Below are 22,099 nucleotides of genomic sequence, written 5' to 3'. Positions count from 1 at the left end.
GGGTCTGGAGCGCCGTAACATGAAATGAAATGAAATGGAATGAATGAAATGAAATTTGATTTGAAATTAAATTTGATTTGTAGAGCGCATGGCTGCCCGAAAGCGTCCCAGCGCTTGCTTAGGGAACCCGTCCTGGTATTCCCCTGCGAGATAACCCATTACTGGGCATCCCCAAGGTGAAAGCCAGGCATCCCGCTGCGAGGGGCCGTTGTGGAGATTAAGCAAGCTATTGCCCAGAGTTACAGAGTGGGACTCCATGATTGGAATAGGCACCGAGGCGAGAATTGTCAGGTCCGGGGAAATTTGAGCCCAAGACCCGCCGAGGCGGGGAATTGAACCCTGGTCCGGGCCAGACCTCTGCATCAGGGTCTGCCGCTCCAACCACTTGAGCCACATTTCTCCACTTCTCAACATGGCGCTTAGCCAGGGGCTAGAGTGGTGGCATGTTCTCCATGCAGCCTACATGGTGAAGGGAAAAGTGCACCTGGCTGTTTTGGGCGGCCTGAGGGGGCCAACCAAACAGTCTTTGCACACTCAGGAGTGGGCACACCTCTCCTCCCCTGCCCTGCTCGGAGAGCAGAGCAGCCCCGCCCACCTGCAAAAAAACATAAAATAGTAATAACTAAAAGTTATTACCATTTTATATTTTTGCTTCTTACACTGCGAGAAAGCAGTGGGGCGACACTCCTCCGCCATAGTGGAGGAGCCGCCCCTGCTGACTAATGTCTTCTGGCCTGCAAAGGCTTTGATATGCTTGTTGTTGATGTTTGACCAAGAGGCAGTGGACCCTCCTTGTGGCCCTGCCATCGGTAAGCGGCTAACTGAGTAGTATCAGGGGGCTGTGATGGCACAGCAGACTGAACCTTACATGTGGGCTGAGGCTTGGCGGCTCTGAACTGGCCTCCTCCTATCCTATTCATTAAACTACCGACTTCCCTTTTTTTTTTACCGATGTTTATACGCAAATAATGACAAAAAACAATTGGTTTCACTGATTGTGTTAATTTTAATAATGGAAAAAACATAGTACGTTATATTTTGAGACTCTCTCCATGCCATCAGTCCCAACTGCCTGATTCGTATTGGAGTTGATTGCCAGTAGAGGGAATGATAAATAAAAAAAAACCATAGGATTTCCTTTTGAATTTTAAATAGCTGCAGATGGTCATATGTACTTCTGTTACAATGCTAGTAATTTTAGGGTTGTCTTATGTTACTTTATAAGGCCATTTGGCTCACTAAAAACTGGAGAAACGGAGTGTGAATAATCATTTATCAAGTAAACACATTTGAACGTATGGTAGGTACGAGTAAACATTTTTTCAATTACCCAAAAATAAATATTTATAAATACCAGTAAATGGAATTGATAAATATGTATAAAAATTTAAAAAACAAAACATGAGTCCTAGTTATTGATGAGTTACAGGCAGTGCCAGATGAATCTGGGGTTGTATTTCATGTGGCTCAAGAGCATTTGTGAGTACTGACTGAATTTAGGCTTATGGGGTTGTTTTGTGAGCCTGAGGCATGGGTGTCTATGGATATTTTCCACTGTAATGTTTTACTGATCACCTCTTCTTACAGAAAATGGATTACTTCTGCGCATCGGCTGTCATTCTGCACTCCATCTACCTTTGCAGCATGAGGTAAGGCCCAGCATAACCAGAAGAGGCACAAGAGCTCACCCTGATAAACGTGCCTCCTTGCGCGAAGGATGAGTTCTTATGTATTGCCGCTTGAGTGTCCATGTAGCTCTGCTTCCAAAGCTTATTCGTAGAGAGCTTTTCTAGAGAGCAAGCACTATTTGGATACCTGAGATGATACAGCCCTCATTTTTAACGACATTTGGATCTGCACTTTTCAGTGTATTTATTTTATATATAGCACGGACAAGACCACAGGGAGCATCAGAGCACCTTAAAGATGGGTAGTTACTAGGGTACAAGAAATAACGACATTAGCACAGACCAGCCCAGCAAAGGCCAACCTTGGTCACAACAGTTAAACATTTCAATAAAGGCAAGAGTAAGAAAGAAAATCCTAGGGTAAGACTGAAGGTCTAAATAGAGATTTCTTCAACAGAACTCTTTTAACTTTCTTAGGAAACGACGGTACAGGGGCAAAGCAAATATCTTTCCTGGCACATTCACTCGAGACAAGAGTGAGATAGCGAGACCTCAGGACTAGCCCAGGAATTTCTTTATCAGAATCTGTTTACCTTCCTTTTTAGGTCGAGGACTGCGTCGCACTGCGTAGCAGTGTGGGTAGAGCTCCGAGGTTCAATGTTTCTTAGTTAGGAGGCTTGAACCCGCCCCTCTTCTCCATTGGCTGGCCTCGTAAATGCTGGCCAGCCATTGGAGGAGAGCGGCGTCACTCCGTTTAAGCCCTGTCTTTTTCGGATTCGGGGGCGTGTTTTTTAGGTTCTTTCTATCTGTAACGTCTTCAGTCGCTCAAACCTAAAAAACACGCCCCCCAGTCTGAAAAGGATGGGGCTTGCTGCCTCTCGAGGACACGAACTTTGTGTCAGCGTGAGCAAACTCTTTCTTTCTTTTTTTCTTTCCAGTAGGCGCATGAACCGTCTAAGTTGTCCTGCACGGATTGGCACTGGTAGCTTCCAGGCTACACACGGATCTGCAAGTAGGACCAGCAACCCCAGATTTATTTTCCCGAGGCTAGTACTTTTGAGCTGTAGATCTTTACACACGCTGCAGCAGTCACGTTAGCAGTCTGAGCTGCCTTGCGTGCACAGGCTGCGGTAACTTGCAGCGCTCTCGGCCCGTGCCTCTCCTCTTCTGCCCAGCCCTCGGAAGCCTCTGGCCCTGAGGGGGATGGCTCGGCCACTCCCCTCGCTGCTCACCAGTCCCCGGGGTCTGTGAGGGGTCTTCCTCGCCCTCACAATGATCGCATGCGTGCACTGCCTGCGGGCCGAACCGGTGGTGGGATGCCTGCACGCCGCCCCCTAGCAACCAGCCTACGGCGATGACGAGGAGGAGCTGCTCCCACTGCAGCCCCGCGGGATGGGGAACACCCACTCCAGGAGCCGCAGCTCGAAGCGGGCCTCTGCCGAGGATCACACGCTGTGGACAGGTGAGAGCGGCTCCGTGCGCTCTGGGTACCAGTGTGTCCCACTGGTACCGAATTGAAGAGCCCACACTGTCCTTTTTTTCATTGCACTTTCTTACCCCCGGCACTGTAAATAAACGGGTTCTAGGTGCAAGTCTGCAAAGGAAACTACAATGTGAGCGCCAAGACGCCCTAGGGTATACGCTGCGCTTTATAAATATCAAAAATAAATAAATAAATAAATCCATACAAAGCCATGCACCAGTAAGGCCTTGAGTTGCTGCAGCAGGGCACATTGCGCGTCAGAGGGGCCCTTGGGAAGATACAGTGTCTTGCTGAGGCGCGTGGACCCTGCTCTGCAGAGCAGCAAGCTCGTATTCATCCTTCCCAGAAGGCAGCTGTCTTCACATGTGTGCCTCGATGCTTAACCTCTTCACCCCTTCCTCTCTCTGAAACGGTGTGCAACCCATATTTCAGGGATTAGGGCCTCATTCTAAGGTCCCCTTTAATCCTGTATCGAGATTATGTAATCCATGGTAACTCCACTGCCCTGCGGTGTTTCACTCAGGGGGCACTCTTCCTCTTGAGAGTAGGCGGAGCATAAGGTGAAATACCACGGAAAACTGAGTCGCAAATTAGGCATTCCTCTGCGTAGTTCCTGTTTTCTCAGGGGACCCAGAGGATACCATTTATATGCCCTGATATTCCCCCACCCCCACTGACCCTCCGGTATCGATGCCTCCTGTGTCAGTAACTACGGGCCGAGGTACTCAGTAATATCGCAGATCTTTTATTAAGCACCGAGTGGTGTCGAGCAACAGGAAAAAAATACCACAAGAGAATTAAAAGAATGCGTTTACAGCATCAGTGGAAGCAACCCCAGCAGCGTGAAGGAATGCATTCTTGGGAATTAATCTACAATGGAGCTTTGTTCTTCCATTAGAAATAAACGAGCATCGCGCCACTAATGGGTCATTTAGAGAATGTTGGATTTTTTGCCATAATACCATGATTTGGGAATAACATGCCACAATTTGTAGTTTTGACATTCCAGCCAATTTAGAGATCAATGTTCTACCATCGTTTCCGTTTTCCCTCAATTATTGGTGCAACATTAAACATACAATTTGTAAAAACAATATTTGAGCTCTTGGGATTTATTTGGACGTCATTATTTGGACAACCATCCACTCCGGATCTCCAACCGACCCCTGCCCCCACCACGTCTTCAACAAGGCCGACTCCATCATTGCACCCCAACTCCGGGACATCATCAACATCTCCTTCAACACCGCCACCTTCCCGGAGAGCTGGAAGCACGCCGAGCTCAGCGGCCTACTGAAGAAACCAATAGCGGACCCCACCGACCTCAAGAACTTTCGCCCCATCTCGCTCCTCCCTTTTCCTGCCAAAGTCATCGAGAAGACTGTCAACAGACAGCTTGCCGCCTTCCTCGAGACGAACGGATCCCTTGATCCCTCGCAGTCCAGTTTCCGAGCCAACCACAGCACCGAGACCGCCCTCATCGCAGCCACCGACGACATCAGAACCCTGCTCGACAATGAGGAAACAGCGGCCCTCATCCTCCTGGACCTCTCCGCAGCGTTCGACACTGTCTGCCACCGCACCCTAGTCCAACGCCTCAGCAACACAGGTGTCCAAGAGAAGGCACTGGAATGGATCATCTAGTTCCTTGCTGGAAGAACACAGAGTCCGCCTCTCCCCGTTTCGATCCGACGCCACCGAAGTCATCTGCCGCATACCGCAAGGATCATCACTCAGCCCCACCCTCTTCAACGTCTACATGAGACCCCTTGCAGCCATCGCACGCCAACACAACCTCAACATCATCTCCTATGCCGACGACACCCAACTGATCCTCTCCCTCACCAGAGACACCGCCAGAACTAGCCTACACGAAGGGATGAAAGACGTCGCCGAGTGGATGAAGAACAGCCGCCTGAAACTGAACTCAGACAAGACGGAAGTCCTCATCCTGGGACCATCGCCCTCCGCCTGGGACGACTCCTAGTGGCCCCCCGTCCTGGGCATCACTCCCAAGCCAACAGACCACGCACGCAACCTGGGCTTCATCCTGGACTACTCTCTCTCGATGACCAGACAAGTCAACGCCGTCTCCTCATCGTGCTTCAACAATCTACGCATGCTCCGCAAGATCTTCCGATGGATCTCGACCGAAACCAGAAGTACCCTCTACGCCGGAACCACAGCCAAGCTACAGAAAAGACTCCAACGCATCCACAACGCCTCTGCCCGACTCATCCTGGACATCCCCCGTCGCAGCCACATCTCCGGCCACCTGAGGGACCTGCACTGGCTCCCCGTCAGCAAGAGAATCACGTTCAGACTCCTCACCCACGCACACAAGTCCTTCCACGACCTGGGCCCCAAGTACCTCAACGACCGCCTGACCTTCTACACGCCCACCCGCCAGCTACGCTCGACAAGTCTCGCCCTCGCTGCCGTACCACGCATCCGAAGAGCCACCGCCGGAGGAAGATCCTTCTCCTACCTGGCGGCCAAGACATGGAACTCCCTCCCCACCCACCTCCGGCTGACCCAGGACCATCTCGCCTTCAGGAGACAACTCAAGACCTGGCTGTTCGAGCAATAGCAGACCCCTTCCCCCAAGCGCCTTGAGACCCTCGGGGTGAGTAGTGCGCTGTACAAATGCTATGATTGATTGATTGATTGGTTTATTTGCTTGATGAATCCATTCCTGAGCAGAGAAACGGAAGATCACAGTTTTCTATAATACCCCAATAGTTGATGGTTATTACAGGCTCACCTAATGGTGATTGGTGGGGCCCTTTTCTAGAGACCATTCAGTTCGTGTCATGCAGCCTTAGCAGAAAGAAGGCCTTGTTAAAAAGTCCACATTTTCGATACCGAGGAAAACCATTTAGTCTTGCGTGACATTTCATTATCCTTCTTCACATGTGAAATTACAACTGCAGTTTCTTAAATTAGCTCGCTTTCCTGTCCCCCCTCGTTGTGCTCGCTTTTCTGACCCCCCACCCCCCTGTTCCTCGTTCCGCTGGCTTTTCTGACCCCCCCACGCCCCTGTTCCTCGTTCCGCTCGGTTTTCTGACCCCCCCCCTGTTCCTCATTGTGTGTGTGTGTGGGGCTCTGTGTGTGTGTGGGGGGCTCTGTGTGTGTGTGTGGGGGGCTCTGTGTGTGTGGGGGGGGCTCTGGGTGTGTGTGTGTGTGGCTCTGTGTGTGTGGGGGGGGGCTCTGTGTGTGGTGGGGCTCTGTGTGTGTGTGTGGGGCTCTGTGTGTGTGTGTGGGGGGCTCTGTGTGTGTGTGTGTGGGGCTCTGTGTGTGTGGGGGGCTCTGTGTGTGTGTGGCTCTGTGTGTGTGGGGCTGTGTGTGTGTGTGGGGCTGCGTGTGTGTGTGTGTGGGACTGTGTGTGTGTGTGGGGCTGTGTGTGTGGGGCTGTGTGTGTGGGGGGCTCGCTGTGTGTGTGTGGGGGCTCGGTGTGTGTGTGGGGGTTCTGTGTGTGTGTGTGTGGGTGCAAATGCAATAGGTCTCGCATTTGCGAGAGATTAAGCTATTGACATTGTAAATGTATCTGTTTTCAAAACCAACACATAAATAAAAAAAATTCTTGCCCTCTGTTCACTCGTTTTTCTTGCCCACTGCTCTCGTTTTTCTTGCCCTCTGTTACATCGTTTTTCTTGCCCTCTGCTCTCACGTTTTTTCTTGCCCTTTGTTACCTCGTTTTTCTTGCCCTCTGCTCTCTCGTTTTTCTTGCCCTCTTTTCACTTGTTTTTCTTGCCCTCTGTTACCTCGTTTTTCTTGCCCTCTGTTACCTCGTTTTTCTTGCCGTCTGCTCTCTCGTTTTTCTTGCCCTCTGGTCGCTTGTTTTTCTTGCCCTCTACTCCCTCTTTTTTCTTGCCCTGTGTGTGACTCTGTGTGTGTTTGTGTGTGGTTCTGTGTGTGTGGGGGGGGGCTCTGTGTGTGTGTGTGTGTGGGTGGGGGCTCTGTATGTGTGTGTGGGTGGGGGCTCTGTATGTGTGTGGGGATCTGTATGTGTGTGGGGATCTGTATGTATGTGGCACTGTGTGTGACACTTTGTGCGTGTCACTCTGTGTTTGTGTGTGTCACTCTGTGTGGCTCTGTGTGTGTGTGGCTCTGTGTGTGTGTGTGGCTCTGTGTGTGTGGCTCTGTGTGTGTGTGTGGCTCTGTGTGTGTGTGTGGCTCTGTGTGTGTGTGTGGCTCTGTGTGTGTGTGTGGCTCTGTGTGTGTGTGTGGCTCTGTGTGTGTGTGTGGCTCTGTGTGTGTGTGTGGCTCTGTGTGTGTGGCTCTATATGTGGGGGGCTCTGTGTGTGTGTGGGGCTCTGTGTGTGTGGGGCTCTGTGTGTGTGGGGCTCTGTGTGTGTGTGGGGCTCTGTGTGTGTGTGGGGCTCTGTGTGTGTGTGGGGCTCTGTGTGTGTGGGGCTCTGTGTGTGTGGGGCTCTGTGTGTGTGGGGCTCTGTGTGTGTGGGGCTCTGTGTGTGTGGGGCTCTGTGTGTGTGGGGCTCTGTGCGTGTGGGGCTCTGTGCGTGTGTGGCTCTGTGCGTGTGTGGCTCTGTGCGTGTGTGGCTCTGTGCGTGTGTGGCTCTGTGCGTGTGTGGCTCTGTGCGTGTGTGGCTCTGTGTGTGTGTGTGGCTCTGTGTGTGTGTGTGGCTCTGTGTGTGTGGGTGGCTCTCTGTGTGTGTGTGTGGCTCTCTGTGTGCGTGTGGGGCTCTGTGTGTGCGTGTGGGGCTCTGTGTGTGCGTGTGGGGCTCTGTGTGTGCGTGTGGGGCTCTGTGTGGGTGACTCTGTGTGGGTGGCTCTCTGTGTGTGTGCGTGTGGGGCTCTGTGTGCGTGTGGGGCTCTGTGTGCGTGTGGGGCTCTGTGTGCATGTGGGGCTCTGTGTGCGTGTGGGGCTCTGTGTGCGTGTGGGGCTCTGTGCGTGTGGGGCTCTGTGCGTGTGGGTGGCTCTGTGCGTGTGTGTGTCTCTGTGCGTGTGTCTCTGTGTGTGGGGCTCTGTGTGTGTGTGTGGGGCTCTGTGTTTTTGTGGGGCTCTGTGTGTGTGTGTGGGGGGGCTCTGTGTGTGTGTGTGGGGCTCTGTGTGTGCGTGTGGGGCTCTGTGTGTGCGTGTGGGGCTCTGTGTGTGCGTGTGGGGCTCTGTGCGTGGGGTGCCCTGTGCGTGTGGGGCTCTGTGCGTGTGTGGGCCTCTGTGCGTGTGTGTGGGGCTGTGTGAGTGTGGGGCTGTGTGTGTGTGTGGGGCTGTGTGTGTGGGGGGCTCTGTGTGTGTGTGTGGGGCTCTGTGTGTGTATGTGGGGCTCTGTGTGTGTGTGTGGGGCTCTGTGTGTGTCACTGTGTGTGTGTGTGACTGTGTGTGTGGCTCTGTGTGACTCTGTGTGTGTGGGGGGCTCTGTGTGGGGGGCTCTGTGTGGGGGGCTCTGTGTGGGGGGCTCTGTGTGGGGGGCTCTGTGTGGGGGGCTCTGTGTGGGGGGCTCTGTGTGGGGGGCTCTGTGTGGGGGGCTCTGGGTGGGTGGCTCTGGGTGGGTGGCTCTGTGTGTGTGTGCGGCTCTGTGTGTGTGGGGCTCTGTGTGTGCGTTTGGGGCTCTGTGTGTGCGTTTGGGGCTCTGTGTGTGTGTGTGAGGCTCTGTGTGTGTGTGTGGGGCTCTGTGTGTGCGTTTGGGGCTCTGTGTGTGTGTGTGGGGCTCTGTGTGTGCGTTTGGGGCTCTGTGTGTGTGGGGCTCTGTGTGTGTGTGTGGAGCTGTGAGTGGCTCTGTGTGTGTGTGTGTGTGTGGCTCTGTGAGTGTGTGTGTGGCTCTGTGTGTGTGTGTGTGTGTGTGTGTGTGGCTTTCTCTGTGTGTGGCTCTGTGTCCGCGAATACTCTCTACTACTCTCTCATGCTCACCTTTTGCCATTGTTAATGACAATACCATTTATTTATGTTTAAAAAAATGAAAAAAAATGTCATGAGCAATGCCAATAGCTCTACCTTTAATAATGCCGAGACCATTGCATTGTAAATGCTTGTTGAAGGAAGCTGTGAAATTATTCTGTCTTGTTTCAGGTGGTCAGGGAGCTGCAAATTCTAGGTGCAATACCTGAGAATGCTTGATTGTAAGTTTACTTTATATGGAATTTCTGACGTTTAAGTAGTAAGGTGCTGGAGCCCCTAAAGGATCTGGAGCCTCCATAGAGCTCAGGCTTTAAGAAAGGTATAACGGGGTGTTGAAGTGTAGAGCTTTGTGGGCCATGCAAGCAATTTTTAGTTGAATTGTTGCTTCATACAGGAGCCAATTAAGAGCTTTTAACTCAGGCGAGATATGATGATAACATTTGGAGCCTGTAATGAGCCTCACAGGGGAATTGAGAGAGGCCTTACATGGAGCTATCTTCAGTGTTTTATCTAATGTTTAATATTCTGCTCTTTTAACAATTAACTTAAATTCAACACAAATTTGTTTGGACACCGTTAAATGGCACAATCAGTACTATTTAGCTGGTCAGCGATTGGTTAAGGAACGCTCTCTAAGCAGAGATAACTTTCACTTCCACAATAAATGTATTTAGTTAATTATATAGTAGTTTTGTAACAGGCTAGCAGGTCACCTTCCGGTCACTTTAGTGTGTTGAAGTGACAAGAAAAGTATTTTAATTTGTTTACAGTTATTTGAATAGCTAAATACAACAAAAGCCTAATACGTTGTTATTTTAAAAAACAATTTCTCCTTTTTTTTTATGTATGTGAATGCGAATTGTGTTATGTATGGCTCCCATAGAGAGCCTCTTTTGTTTTTCAGTTTCTCGTTGTAATAACTCACTGCCATGACACAGAAACAGTGGATAACAACACTTGGGATCCACTGTTGTGTAGCCATTTTTTTTTTTTAATTTATGTTTCCCAAAGTAGCAAATTACAAAGCGCACATAGCCATATGCCTACATCCCTTCTCGGGCCGGCGTTAGTCCAAAGTATCTTATCAGTGCATCATATTTAGAACGAGAAAACCAAACATCGCATCAAGCATATGTCCATCTAGAGTCGGGACCTCTCCAGCAAGTTGATACCATTGATAGATGTGCTTTGCTCCGTGCATTCATGAACAAATCAGTACATTTTTAACATTTTCTCCCGTCCTACCCCCCACCCCAAGAACCCCATCCCCCCCCGAAAATTCCCCAGCCGCTGCTCCTCGTGTGTGGTAGTGTGTAAACTATTGTCGCACTGTGGCTTGTGTTGCGTGTTACATCCGATAGCTCCAGGGGACGCCTCCTATTTCCTCACTCCCAGGGATGTTGTAACCCCCACAGGTCTAAGTCGCGCGGCTGTGTAGGGACTACCCTGGCTGTCTCACCCAGAATCCAAGTGCGGGACGCACCCCTGTTCCTCCCCCTCCCCCGCTGCAAGGTCGTCATCTACCTCCCTAGAAGTTAAGTAGGTCTGGTATAGCCCCCAGAAGTGCTTGGGTCGACTTCGGGGTGGGAGCAGCTCACTGTAGAGCTCCGCTTGTGTATTACAGAACATCATGTCGTTGGACCACCGTTTCATCGTCGGCAATGGGCCCCTCATCCAACACATCGCAACAATTCGTTTGGCGAGTAGCATGCCCATGCTTACCATTTTTCTCACAGGCACGGGTACCTTTCTCGCAAAGCCTAGCAGGGCAAAGGCTGGGTCCATAGCCAATTCCATTTCCACGATAACGCTCATTTCAGCGAACACCTTGCACCAGAATCTCTGTAACCCCGGCACATCCATGCTAAATGCAGGAAATCCGCAACCGGGGCTTGGCATCTCTCACAGCGTGGCGTGTCGCGGAGACCGTACCTGTGCAGCCTCTCCGGCGTGTGATACACTCGCTGTAAATACTTAAAATGGACCAAACTGTGTCGTCTGTTCAGCGAGATCCGTCTGGAGGCTGCACAGCAGTATGCCCACATACTGTCGTCTATCTGGGCGTCCAAGTCGGTCTGCCAGGCCAAACGCGCCCTTGTGTATTGTAGTGCCGTGTGTTCGTGTCCTATCTTATAGAGCTTAGAGATTAGCTTTTGCGGTGTCTCGGTGGCTATAACATATGCCAGTTCCGGTATTCCGGGGGGTTCCTCCATGTCGGGGCCTAGCAGTTCAAGAAGTGTGCTTCGAACTCTATGGTACTGTAAGCGCTGAAGTAACGAGGGACGCTACCTCCCGCGAGTCAGCTGGTCCCATGTCTTTACCTTCCCATGTTCGAACAGGTCTCCCAGAGTGTGGGCGCCCAGTTCGCGGAGGGCCCTGCAGACTCCTGGTTCCGCCAAAGTGGGGAGCCATAGCGCCCAGTGCACCGGCATAGTGGGTGCGTACATCAGCTCTTTATCTTGCCTCTGTAGTATGGAGTGCCAGGCATGGTTAGTAGACAGGAGGGAGTCTAGGGTTCCTACTCTACGGTCCCTAGGACCACAGATAGTCGCTGTGAGCGGGGTCGGGTCTGCGAACAGCCTCTCCAGAATCACATGTGGGATGTCCTGATTACCATGTATCCAAGTGTGGAGGTGGGAGGCCTGCGCAATTCTATAATAGCGCTCCATATCGGGCGCAGCCAGACCCCCCTGCTCGTATGGCAGCTTAAGGACCTTCCACTGCACTCTAGGCTGTTTTCCAGCCCAGGCCAGTCGTATGAGAAGTTTGTCAATGGTTGTGAAGAAGGCTCTAGAGAGGACAATCGGAATGTTATTAAAGAGAAACAGAAATCTCGGAAGGACCACCATTTTCATCATGGCAATGCGTCCCATCAGTGACAGTGGGAGCTTAATCCAGAGTTCAACATCGTCTGCCAGTTTGTTATAGGCAGCTCCGTAGTTTTCCCTAAGCATAATTTCGGGATCCGTGTGGAGCATTATGCCCAGATACCGTATCGGTTCTGTGGACCATTGGAGTGGGTATTCCATCTCGAAGGGTTCGGTGACAGGGGTCAGGGGAAACGCCACTGACTTGGGCCAGTTGACTTTCAGCCCCGAGAGCGCTCCAAAACGGACAACTTCCCTCAAAATCGATGAGAGATTATTTACCGGGTCTCTGACATATAGCAAGGTGTCGTCTGCGTATGTGGATATCCCAATCTTGTAGGTGGCGTAATTAATAGCTTCATAAGAGTGGTACTCGCGAATCGCGCAGGCCAGAGGTTCCGCCACCAGAGCGTATAGTAGCGGCGAGAGGGGGCATCCCTGTCTCGTGCCTCTGCTGATGACAAACGGTACCGAGATTGCGTCGCCCAGTCGAACTCGCGCAGTGGGTTTATAATAAAGCGCGCCCAAGAGTTGGAGGAAGAGGTCACCCAGGCCCAACTTCTTAAGAACCCTGCGCATGAATGTCCACTCTACGGAGTCGAATGCCTTCTCCATGTCCAGGAAGACTGCGATGGCTTTGGCGTCCTGCCTGGTGTGCTGCATGGTTCCCATCACAGTGCGTATGTTGTAAGTGAGATTACGAGCTGGGATAAAACCCGCTTGCTCCGGGGCCACCAACTCAGGGGCCACAAGTGCCAGCCTGGCAGCCAGCACCTTAGCGTAGAGCTTGGCATCCACGTTGAGAAGTGACAGGGGGCGGTATGAGCCTGGAAGGTCATGCGGTTTGCCCGGCTTCAATATCGTTAAAATAATTGCCTCTCTCATAGAGGGCGGCATGGCGCCTTCCTCACAGATTTCGTCAAATAGGGTGGAGAGGTACGGCAATTGCTTGTCTTTGTACGCCTTGTAGAAGGTCACGGTTAATCCGTCCGCCCCGGGGGCACTCTCAGACCTCATGCCATCCAGCGCGTCTGATATCTCCTCCCGAAGTATGGGGGACATCAAGAAGTCTCTTTGCCAGTTCTCGAGGAACGGCATCTTGATATAGCTTAGGTAGTTGTCAATTTGATCCTCCACCCCGGAAATCTTGTTAGTGTAGAGCTCCGCGTAAAATCCCTTGAATTCAGCTAGAATGTCCTCCTCCGCTGTTAGCACAGCTCCCCTAGCCGATTTGCAATTCTGTGACTACCTGCCTTCGCCTGGTGCCCTTCATTATCCTGGCAAGAAGTGAGCCAGGCCGTTCTCCCTCACCATATTTGCGTGCAGTCGCATACTTGCCTAGGTGCCGGACCTCCCTGTCTGCCTCCTCTTGGAACTCTTTCAGGAGCTCCTGCAGGGTCCCATCCCCTGTGGGGGTCTGGCCCACTAGACGTTGCCTTTCACACTCTGCTATTTGCCCCTCAAGGTATGTCAGTCTGTGTCTAATGGCCTTCAGGACACTGGAATGTTTAGCCATGGCCACCCCCCTGATGTAGACTTTAAATGTCTCCCACACCGTCCCAAAGCTGTCCACTGTGTCAAGATTAGTAGCGAAGAACATATCTATTTCTTCTCCTAGTTCGGCCCTAAACGTCTCATCCAGTAGTGAATATGGTGGAAAGCGCCACGTGAACGGGGGTATCCTCTGCCTGGGGGTGTTAAGCACCAACAATATAGGGGAGTGGTCCGATAGTGTGCGGGGGAGCACCCTACAGCCCTTCACTGTCGCCAGGAGTGGGAGTGTGGACAACCAATAGTCTATTCTGGTGTGAATGTTATGATACGTAGAGTAGTGTGTATACCCCCCCCTATCCCGGTGTCTCTCCCTCCAGACATCCACCAGCCCCAGTCTCACCATCTCAGCTTGGATTTGCTGCGCCGCTGCTGCCGGGCGCCTGGGTGGGCCCGCCGATCTATCCAGCTCCGGGCTAAAAGTGAAGTTAAAATCTCCCCCCCCACAGCATCCTATCTGAGGACCACTCAGTACAGTGTCCTGCAACTGCCATGTAAAAGTCGGGGGAATCGTAATTCGGGCCATACACGTTCATGACCAGTAGATTCTGCCCCTTGCCCGTGCATTTGCTTAGCACAAACCTTCCTTCGGATCCGCTCTCAATAGTGTGAGGGACAATTTGGATTTAGGGTTGACCCATGTGAGAACACCCCTAGCATGTGAGGTGAAGCCCGCATACGTGGAGTTACCCTGGACACCCCTGTGTGCAAGCATCTTACTGGTGTTGGGTAGGTGCGTTTCTTGTAGCAGGGCCAGGTCCATGTGATGTCTCTGGAGGTAGTGCAGTACCTTGCGGAGTTTACGATAATCATTCAGCCCCCTCACGTTCCATGTTAGAGCCTTAAAGGTCTCAGTGTCACTCATTAAATCTCCATGTGTTGGGTCAACCATTTACAGTGTGGCAATGTATCATGTGCAGCACCATTGTGATACTTCGCAACCTGGACCACTGCACACCGCCCCCGGAGCCCAAAAAGGCTCCCGTCCTGGATAGCGACAATTCAACCATAGCTACAGTCATCCGTCGTACGCAGCAACTGCCAAGCACCCCTTTGGGATGTAACACTTCGGAGCACGCTGAAACCCCCCCCCCCAAACATACCCCGTACCAAAACTCCCAAATCCCCCCGCCTCCCACAGCCAACCAACCCCAACCTGGTGTGACCGAATTCCCTGCGTCCCCTCCCCCCTCCCCTTGTAAAAACCAAACAACAAGTCCCCAAATCAGGCTCAATCCGAGCCATAATCGCTGAAAGCGCTGGGGCAGAGGTAGCCAGACTAGTCCTTTTGCCGTCCCCTCTCCTACCGGGACTCCCGTCCAATGTCCATAGTCTGCCCCTTCGCCAGCGCCCCGCTAGTAGAAATCAGCAGTGACTGTTAAGCAGGGTATTCTACCATCAGTTCAGGGTCCCCCCCCCCCCCCCCCCCCCCCCCCCAAATCACTATTCCCCCTTGAGTTCAGCACCTGGGTGCCATTTCCTGCGTAAGGCAATTACAATAGCTAAAGCGCGACCCCACAGTGGTACAAACTCACAGTGTGTAAATCTCACCCACAGTCCATCGTGCAACAGTCCAGTGACTTCAGTGGATTGTTCGGTGAGGGCGTCGTCTACTCCCCCAGGGGGGGGCCTCCGGGGTGCGCAGGCAGTAGGGTCTCCATAAAGTTCCGTGGATTCCCCTCTCCTTATCAGTCCTGTTCCTCAAGGTCAGTATTGCCAGCCTGCTCCGCCGTACGTGTCTCTGGGCTCCCTCGGCGCTCTCTCATCCAGACCTTCAGGGATTTTTGCAGTTCTTTAGGGTCGGTGAAAAAATGCGAATGTCCCTGCCTGTTGATACGTAGCTTCGCTGGGTATAACATGGCGTAGTCCAGGCCAAGTTCCCTGAGTTGCTGCTTGTACGGGACAAATCGTCGTCTCTCCTCCTGTACTTTCGAGGTGAAATCGGGGTACAGCGATATGTCCATTCCCTCATACTGTAGTTTCCCTTTCTCACGAGCCGCTCGGAGGGCCGCGTCCCTGTCCCTGTAATTTAGCAATTTCGCGATGATCGGCCTGGGGTTGGCGCCTGGGGTAGGCTTTGGTCCGAGAGTGCGGTGGGCGCGTTCAATTATAAACATTGGCGAAAAGGTGTCTTCCCCCAGGAGCGTCTTCAGAAGCTTCTCGACGAACAGTGCCATTTTGCCCGTTTGGGTCGACTCTGCCACTCCCGTAACGCGGATGTTGGAGCGCCGGGATCGTGCTTCCAAGTCCTCCGACTTCTCCTGGATTACCTGCAGCAGTCGCCCGAATTGCTTACGGTCGGCGTCCCACTCCGTTTGCGCCTCCTCTGCCTCAGTCAATCGGCGCTCTGCCATGTCCAGCCGCTCCGCATGCTTGTCTATCCTTTCAGTCATACGGTCCATCCGATAAGACAGCGCATCAATCTTGTTTCCAATGGCAGACATGCCTTCCTGCAGGCCCTTTTCCATAGTAGTAAGCATCCCTTTTATTTCCGCACATAGCGAGGCGCCTGGGTCACCAGCGGCGCCTGGAGATTGGGCAACCTGCTGTTCTGGCTCCTTTTGCCGCCGTTGGTCAAACGACAGTTTTGTTTGCGTTCTATCCCCCTTGCCCATATTTGTGTTTGCGGGGGCTGGGTCCTCGCAAACAGCCTCAGTTCTCAAGGCAAATTGCTGGCCGCCGCTATCGCCGGTGCCCGGAGGGAAGGTAGGGCCCCACGTGGATGCAGGCACTTCTGGATCTTAGTGCCCTTTGCGTGCCCCCCCGTTGGCAGCGGACAGTGTTAGGGGTTCAGTAGCTCAGGCAAGGTGTCCGTAGGGCCCCGCCCGGTCACCGTTCGAGCCACATGCGTCTCTGGGCCTTGACAGCAGAGGCAGGCCCTTCACCCTCCAGCTCCACTGGGTCGGCCCAGGGTAGTGTCGGAAACCAACTCTTGAGGGGGGGGGCCTCAGCGCTTAGACAGCCTCTCCCCAGTCAACGCGTTGCGCCCCTGTGTTGTGGCAATTACTGTCGTCCAGGGGCCGGGGACAAGCTCACCCTCAGGGGGATCTTCGGCGGCTGCAACGCAGTCTCCTACCGGCTCCGCAGCCGGTCCGGCGCCTCCACCGCGGCTCCTGTCGCCCCCAGACCTCTGTATCGCACCTCCGGTGTGCAGTCTAGGGGTATGGGGCACCAGAAAGGCAAGTCTCCACCGGGTACCGTCTGACCCCGAGGTGCGCGGCTCGGCGCGGCCGCACGTCGGGTGACGCAGCGCGGCCCCGCTGTCCAGGAAAGGCTGGGGATCCGGGCCTGGTCTGGCGCCTGCAGGATAGACGGGCAAAATGAGGGTTGTCGGTGTCGCTTCCCGCCCAAAATACAACAGGAGTTCAGTCGGGGGTAGGGGCAACGATTCCCACCGCTCCTGTTCAGCTTCCACCGCTAGCGAAGGATATTTGCAGGATAGTTGCTGGCACGGAGCTTCGCTCTTATGCGTCCACCATTGACGCCGGCTAGCTCCGCCCCCCCTGTTGTGTAGTCATTTAGGGCTTTCAGGCCAGGCTGACGGGGCTGTCCTAGAGCCTGTAGCGGAGCGCTGCTTGTCATCTTTAAATGAAAGCAGACATCACATCTGCAGGAGGCAGAAACAAGGCAGAGAAGCTGGGCGGGTTTGGTTAGGGATTGCAAGAATATTTTTTATTTATTTTTCGTGCCAGGGTGGAGAGGCTGTGTTATTTATAACTCCCCCATGAATTCTCTGCTCCTATGTAGCAATTGAAAGCCGGTGAAAATGTTTTTGGAGCCTTACATAACACAAAATTATAGATGGGTAATTAATGAATTACGGTGATGTTTTTCCCCTCGGGGTTCTGAGTGACATCATAGACAACTCAAGCTTTGCTCTCATTGTCTATGTGATGTCACTCAGAACTTCTCAGTGAAAAACATCCCTGTAATTCACTGTTATTGCTACACTATTGCAACATAGTTCAGTGGCTTGGCCCGTTATTTAAATTTTCCCTGATGGTTTATTGTGTAACCCAATACATTTCTGACTTTCTGCTTTCTCGGGGCAATTCAGTCATCAATTTACAAACTCATCGACCCATATACTCTAACCACTGATCAAAAACTTCTCCTTGATAAATCAATCCAAGTAAAGCCAGATTAACCAAATAGGCATTATATGGGTTATGTAGGTTACACAGTTTCACTGAACCTGTTACCTTTCAGCTTTTTCTAATTTGTATTGCTCCTTTTATATTACTGCCTCCGCAGTATCCATCCCAAGTTTTAGGACAACTGCTTTAGTCCTGTCTACTTATTCAAACTATTCTGATACCGTTAAAATAATTCTAATCCTCATTAATCGTCATTCACATTTGTAAAGTGCGAACAATCACCCGTAAGGGTCTCTAGGCGCTGGGGGCCGTAGGGAAGATTAAGCAAGCTATTTCCCAGAGTCAAATGGTGCTGGGCTATTCTGCCGCCAGCACCGGGGATCGAACCCTGATCCCCAGATTCCGCAGTCAGTCGCCCTGGCCGCTGCGCCACACCTCTTAAAATTTTCTGAATCGTATGTACAGAATATCATGTTTGCAACATGTATTGATGTAGATCACATGCTCATGCGTAGCTAAGGGTGTCTGGTTTGAATCTGGAATTCCAGCTGTACCTCATTGGCCTGTCCTTTGTTGAAGAACTCCTCTTTGGGCCGCAGGTAAATTCCATGTTGAAGAAAACACGGGCAGCAGCAAAAGCATCAACCACTAGATGAAGCAGTACCAAATGCAGCAGTCCTTTCTTGAAAGTCAAACCACTAAGACTTACTCGGAGGCGGATGCCTTGGAAATAACAATGGAAAGGATGGATCCACCCAAAACAGGGTGTCCTTGGCATCTAAATAGTGGCTATCCACTAATTTTGAGTGATCTCACAACCCATATTGGGGAATGAGTAAGCTTTTTTTTTATTGCTCTTTATTAGAAGTTCTCCATACTAATGACAACAACATTTAGTATCTGTTACATATCAAGTATAGGATAGGACCCAGTTGCTTTTACAGTTCAGAATCTTGGACACAGTGGGTTGAATACACAGAAATCACAGTCCGCAAGACCCATGTGAGTGAAGGAAGGTAGAGTGGTGCCCCAGTGAGTGCAGTGCTTGATAACCTGCTGGGGACAACGTGCACCAGTATCAGCGAGAGGGGGAGTAGCGAGCAGCGTTAACACCAGTAGCGGGGGAGGGTGCAACAGTGGTAAGTGGTGCAAGCCACAGTGGGCGCTACTGTACTGCCCGGCTCATTTCCCCAGGTTAATTGATCAACCCCTCATGGCAGCCGCAAGTCAGAATTTGGTTCCAGCGCCACGCGTGATGTGCATCCCTTGTGCCCAGCCTGTCGCTGGAGCCGTTGCATCACATCTTTGGTTCATGCCAAGCAGTGGATTGCGTTCCTGCTTCTAACCCACTACTGGTGGTGCCGAGAGCACTTTTCAGTATATTGTAGTCGCTCACTCGCCAGTGGTAGCGGCAAGTCTATGAATTTGCACCAGCTTTGTCTGTTTTTGGGCAAGGCACCCGACCCAGCAGGCACATTTTTGGCTCGCGGAGCCTCCTCATTATATGTGTTGTGTTGGCACAGACTTCTGTCCAGAACAAGAACAGTGTTGTGCACTGTCACATCATATGATAAAGGACAGCAAATTATGTACCACATCTGGGGCATATATGTGGCTCTGTACTTAACAATCTGTGTAACTGCGAGGGGTAGATCAAGTATGTGTAGTGTGTTGAATATAGAAACCAAAATCCTGGCTACTATACTTGTGACACGCCTTTTAGCAGTCATCACCTCATTGCTTGACTAAGATCGATCTGGCTTTATGCCAAAACGAGTAACACGCTACAACCTACGAAGAGTAGCCAATTGGATGGATGCTGTCCGAGAACTGGAAGAGGCCCACTTGCTCCTTTCACTGGATGCTGAGAAGGCGTTTGACACCATCCACTGGTCTCTTGTGAGGCACGCTCTAGAGAAATTCGGATTTGGCCTTGGCTTTAGGGAATGGATGGCGCTGCTTTATACTAAGCCCGAGGCTAGGGTTCGGGTAATGGAGCTCTATCGGAAACCTGGCCAATTCAAAGAGGGACCAGACAGGGATGTCCCTTTCCCCCCCTACTTTTTGCTTTTATTCTAGAACCCTTGGCCTGTGTCAATAGAGCTTCCCCGGGGTTGGGTGGACTTGTAGATGACTCCCGATTGCTAGATGAAGAACGCATGTCTCTCTATGCGGACGATATTTTACTATATGTGACAAACCCGAAAGAGACGCTCCACAACTCCTACAACTTTTTTAGACATACGGGTGTCATGTGGGATATAAAATCAATTGGAGTAAGTCAACCCTATACCCAGTCGGGTGAGGTGGAGCCCCAAACATACCCTGGTTGTTTACGCTGGTCGACCAAAGGATTTACCTATCTAGCTTCTACATCACTACAGATGGGACAGCGAGCCGAACACGTAATATTAGGCGGGTCCTCTCAAACTTTCAGGAAGAAGTCTAGTGATGGAGAAGACTTCCCTTAACTATTATGGGGAGGGCTGCTATGTACAAAATGATTACACTTCCCCAGCTGCTCTCTGTGATGCAAAATATTAAAATTTCAGACATGATGTTCAAACTCATAAGATAGCGAATTACGCTTGCTCCTCTGCGATGGGGCCTATCCACGCCTGGCACTTCAAACTCTACAGAGAAATCCATATAAGGGGGGTTTGACCCTCCCAGACATTAGGGCATACTATAGAACATCCCACCTCATAGTTATCAATGACTGGATTCATGTGTCAAGGGATCACTCGACGTATCAGCTGGAAAGGTTACAGTTTTAAAGAATGCACACACCATCACTATATCTATGGGGGCAAGGAAAGCAGGCAATTGCTACAGGCGACCCAGAGGACATTAGAGGCATGGAAAAGCTCAGAACGACAAATGCAATGGGACCGGATGTGTACCAGGGAGACCCCGCTGTTGAAAGGAAATAGGTTGACTGAGGTTGGGAATCTGAGAGTCTTTAAGAAATGGGACCTGATAAGCATTTCTGAAATAGGGGATATCCTGGACCGGGTGAGTTGACCTCTTTTAACACACTCCAAGCCAGGTATCAGCTACACGACACTCAAGCATATGCATATCTTCGTCTGAAGCATGCATGAATTGCGGAAGGGCTGGAGAGGGAGACACTGCCCGAGTACGGCCCATTAGAGGGTCGACTCCTGCAGGAAGAGGTCCCAGCTAAAGCCATTTCATTTACCTATAAGACGTTACTCAATATGCCTGACAAATTAGGTCACTCTGAACTAAATGGGAAACCAACACCGGAGTTCTGGAAGATATAGATTGGGAGACCGCTCTCATGCATCCACAGTAAGTGGCAAACAAACTTCGGTTACGTCACATCCAGTCCAAAATTCTCCACCGAACCTACTTTGATAGAGCACAATTGCATAAAATAGGGAGGGTGTAAAGTCCAGAATGCCTTATGTGCTATGTAGCAAGCGGAACGTTCATACATTCCCTGTGGGAATGCACACAGACCCAGGTATACTGGTGAAAGATTGTGAGGGAGCTTAATAACATACTTGAAGTCCAAATAGAATTAGAGCCACAGTTTCTTCTCCCGACCGACGTGAATATCCCAAGACGCAAACTTATATTAGCCAACTTGGGGTTAGTGGTGGCCAAACGGGATATAGCAAAATATTGGGGGCTTAACAAACACTGGTTCTCAATGAATGGAGGATGAGTCTTGATCTGTATATGGTGGCATAATTAGTGATGTATAGGGCTAGGGGCTGTCCACGGAAATTTCGGAAGATATGGGCACCGTGGATAAAATATTACATTCTAGAGGTGGAAGGAGAAGTGGAGGGAGGGGGGTTGTTATCAAGACAACAGGGGGGGGGAACCTTGAATGATGTAATGTATGTCCCTGCTCTTGGGAAAGATATGTATTATAGTCTTGGATTGTTTTTCATGCCTGCCCGGCTCGTTCAAACTCCGACAGATCCACTTACAATGGATTTACATTTGGGCAATTGCCATGTGAGACAAGTGTTGAAGGACCATTATTGTGCATTGTGTATCATTCCTTGTTTAATGTGTTATTTTCTTTTCAAAATAAAATATATATATTTTTTCAATTGTGTAGTGTGTATAATTGAACTGCAACGATTTCAGTCACAAATTTCTTGTGATTTGCGTGATATAGTTCAGGATCCTGTTCCAGGCCTCATCTGTAAAGGCAATTTGAAAGTCCTGACTTTAGTGATGCCTCAAACTGATCAGTACTGGTTCCACCGCCTTGCCAAGCGATGTGTACACTTAAGTGATTCTGTGCCTTGTGAAGAGGTGTAGCGCAGCGGCCAGGGTGCCTGACTCCTGACCACGTGGTTCACGGCTTGATCCCCAGTGCCGGCGGCAGGTTAGCCCAGCACCATGTGACTCTGGGCAATAGCTCACTTAATCTTCCCGAGGGCCCCCAGCGCTGGGACACCTCTCCGGAGGTAGCTGTGCGCTTTCCAAATGCTGGTATTTTATTTAATTTCCATCTTAGCATGAGTAGTGCTGGCTTGGGGAATAGCTAAGGTTATATATTCCCATTGGGAAGAGTTCACCTCGGACAAGTGGTTATTATTCACAGCTAGACTTCCAGACCAAACCACCAA

At 51.1% G+C, this 22,099-nt stretch overlaps 1 protein-coding gene across 1 annotated transcript in view; it reads left to right on the top strand.

Annotated features, from left to right (window-relative positions):
* PGAP3 (post-GPI attachment to proteins phospholipase 3) overlaps positions 1-22,099 on the top strand; it is a 57,285-nt gene that overhangs the window by 19,820 nt on the left and 15,366 nt on the right. The window contains exon 5 of the mRNA XM_086924357.1: positions 1,588-1,649. Coding sequence (XP_086780483.1) covers positions 1,588-1,649 — 62 coding nt within the window. The remainder of the gene's footprint in view (positions 1-1,587; positions 1,650-22,099) is intronic.

Source organism: Lissotriton vulgaris, chromosome 5, assembly GCF_964263255.1.
Source record: "Lissotriton vulgaris chromosome 5, aLisVul1.2, whole genome shotgun sequence".
Taxonomy (NCBI): domain Eukaryota; kingdom Metazoa; phylum Chordata; class Amphibia; order Caudata; family Salamandridae; genus Lissotriton; species Lissotriton vulgaris.
This window is presented reverse-complemented; position numbering and strand designations above follow the sequence as displayed.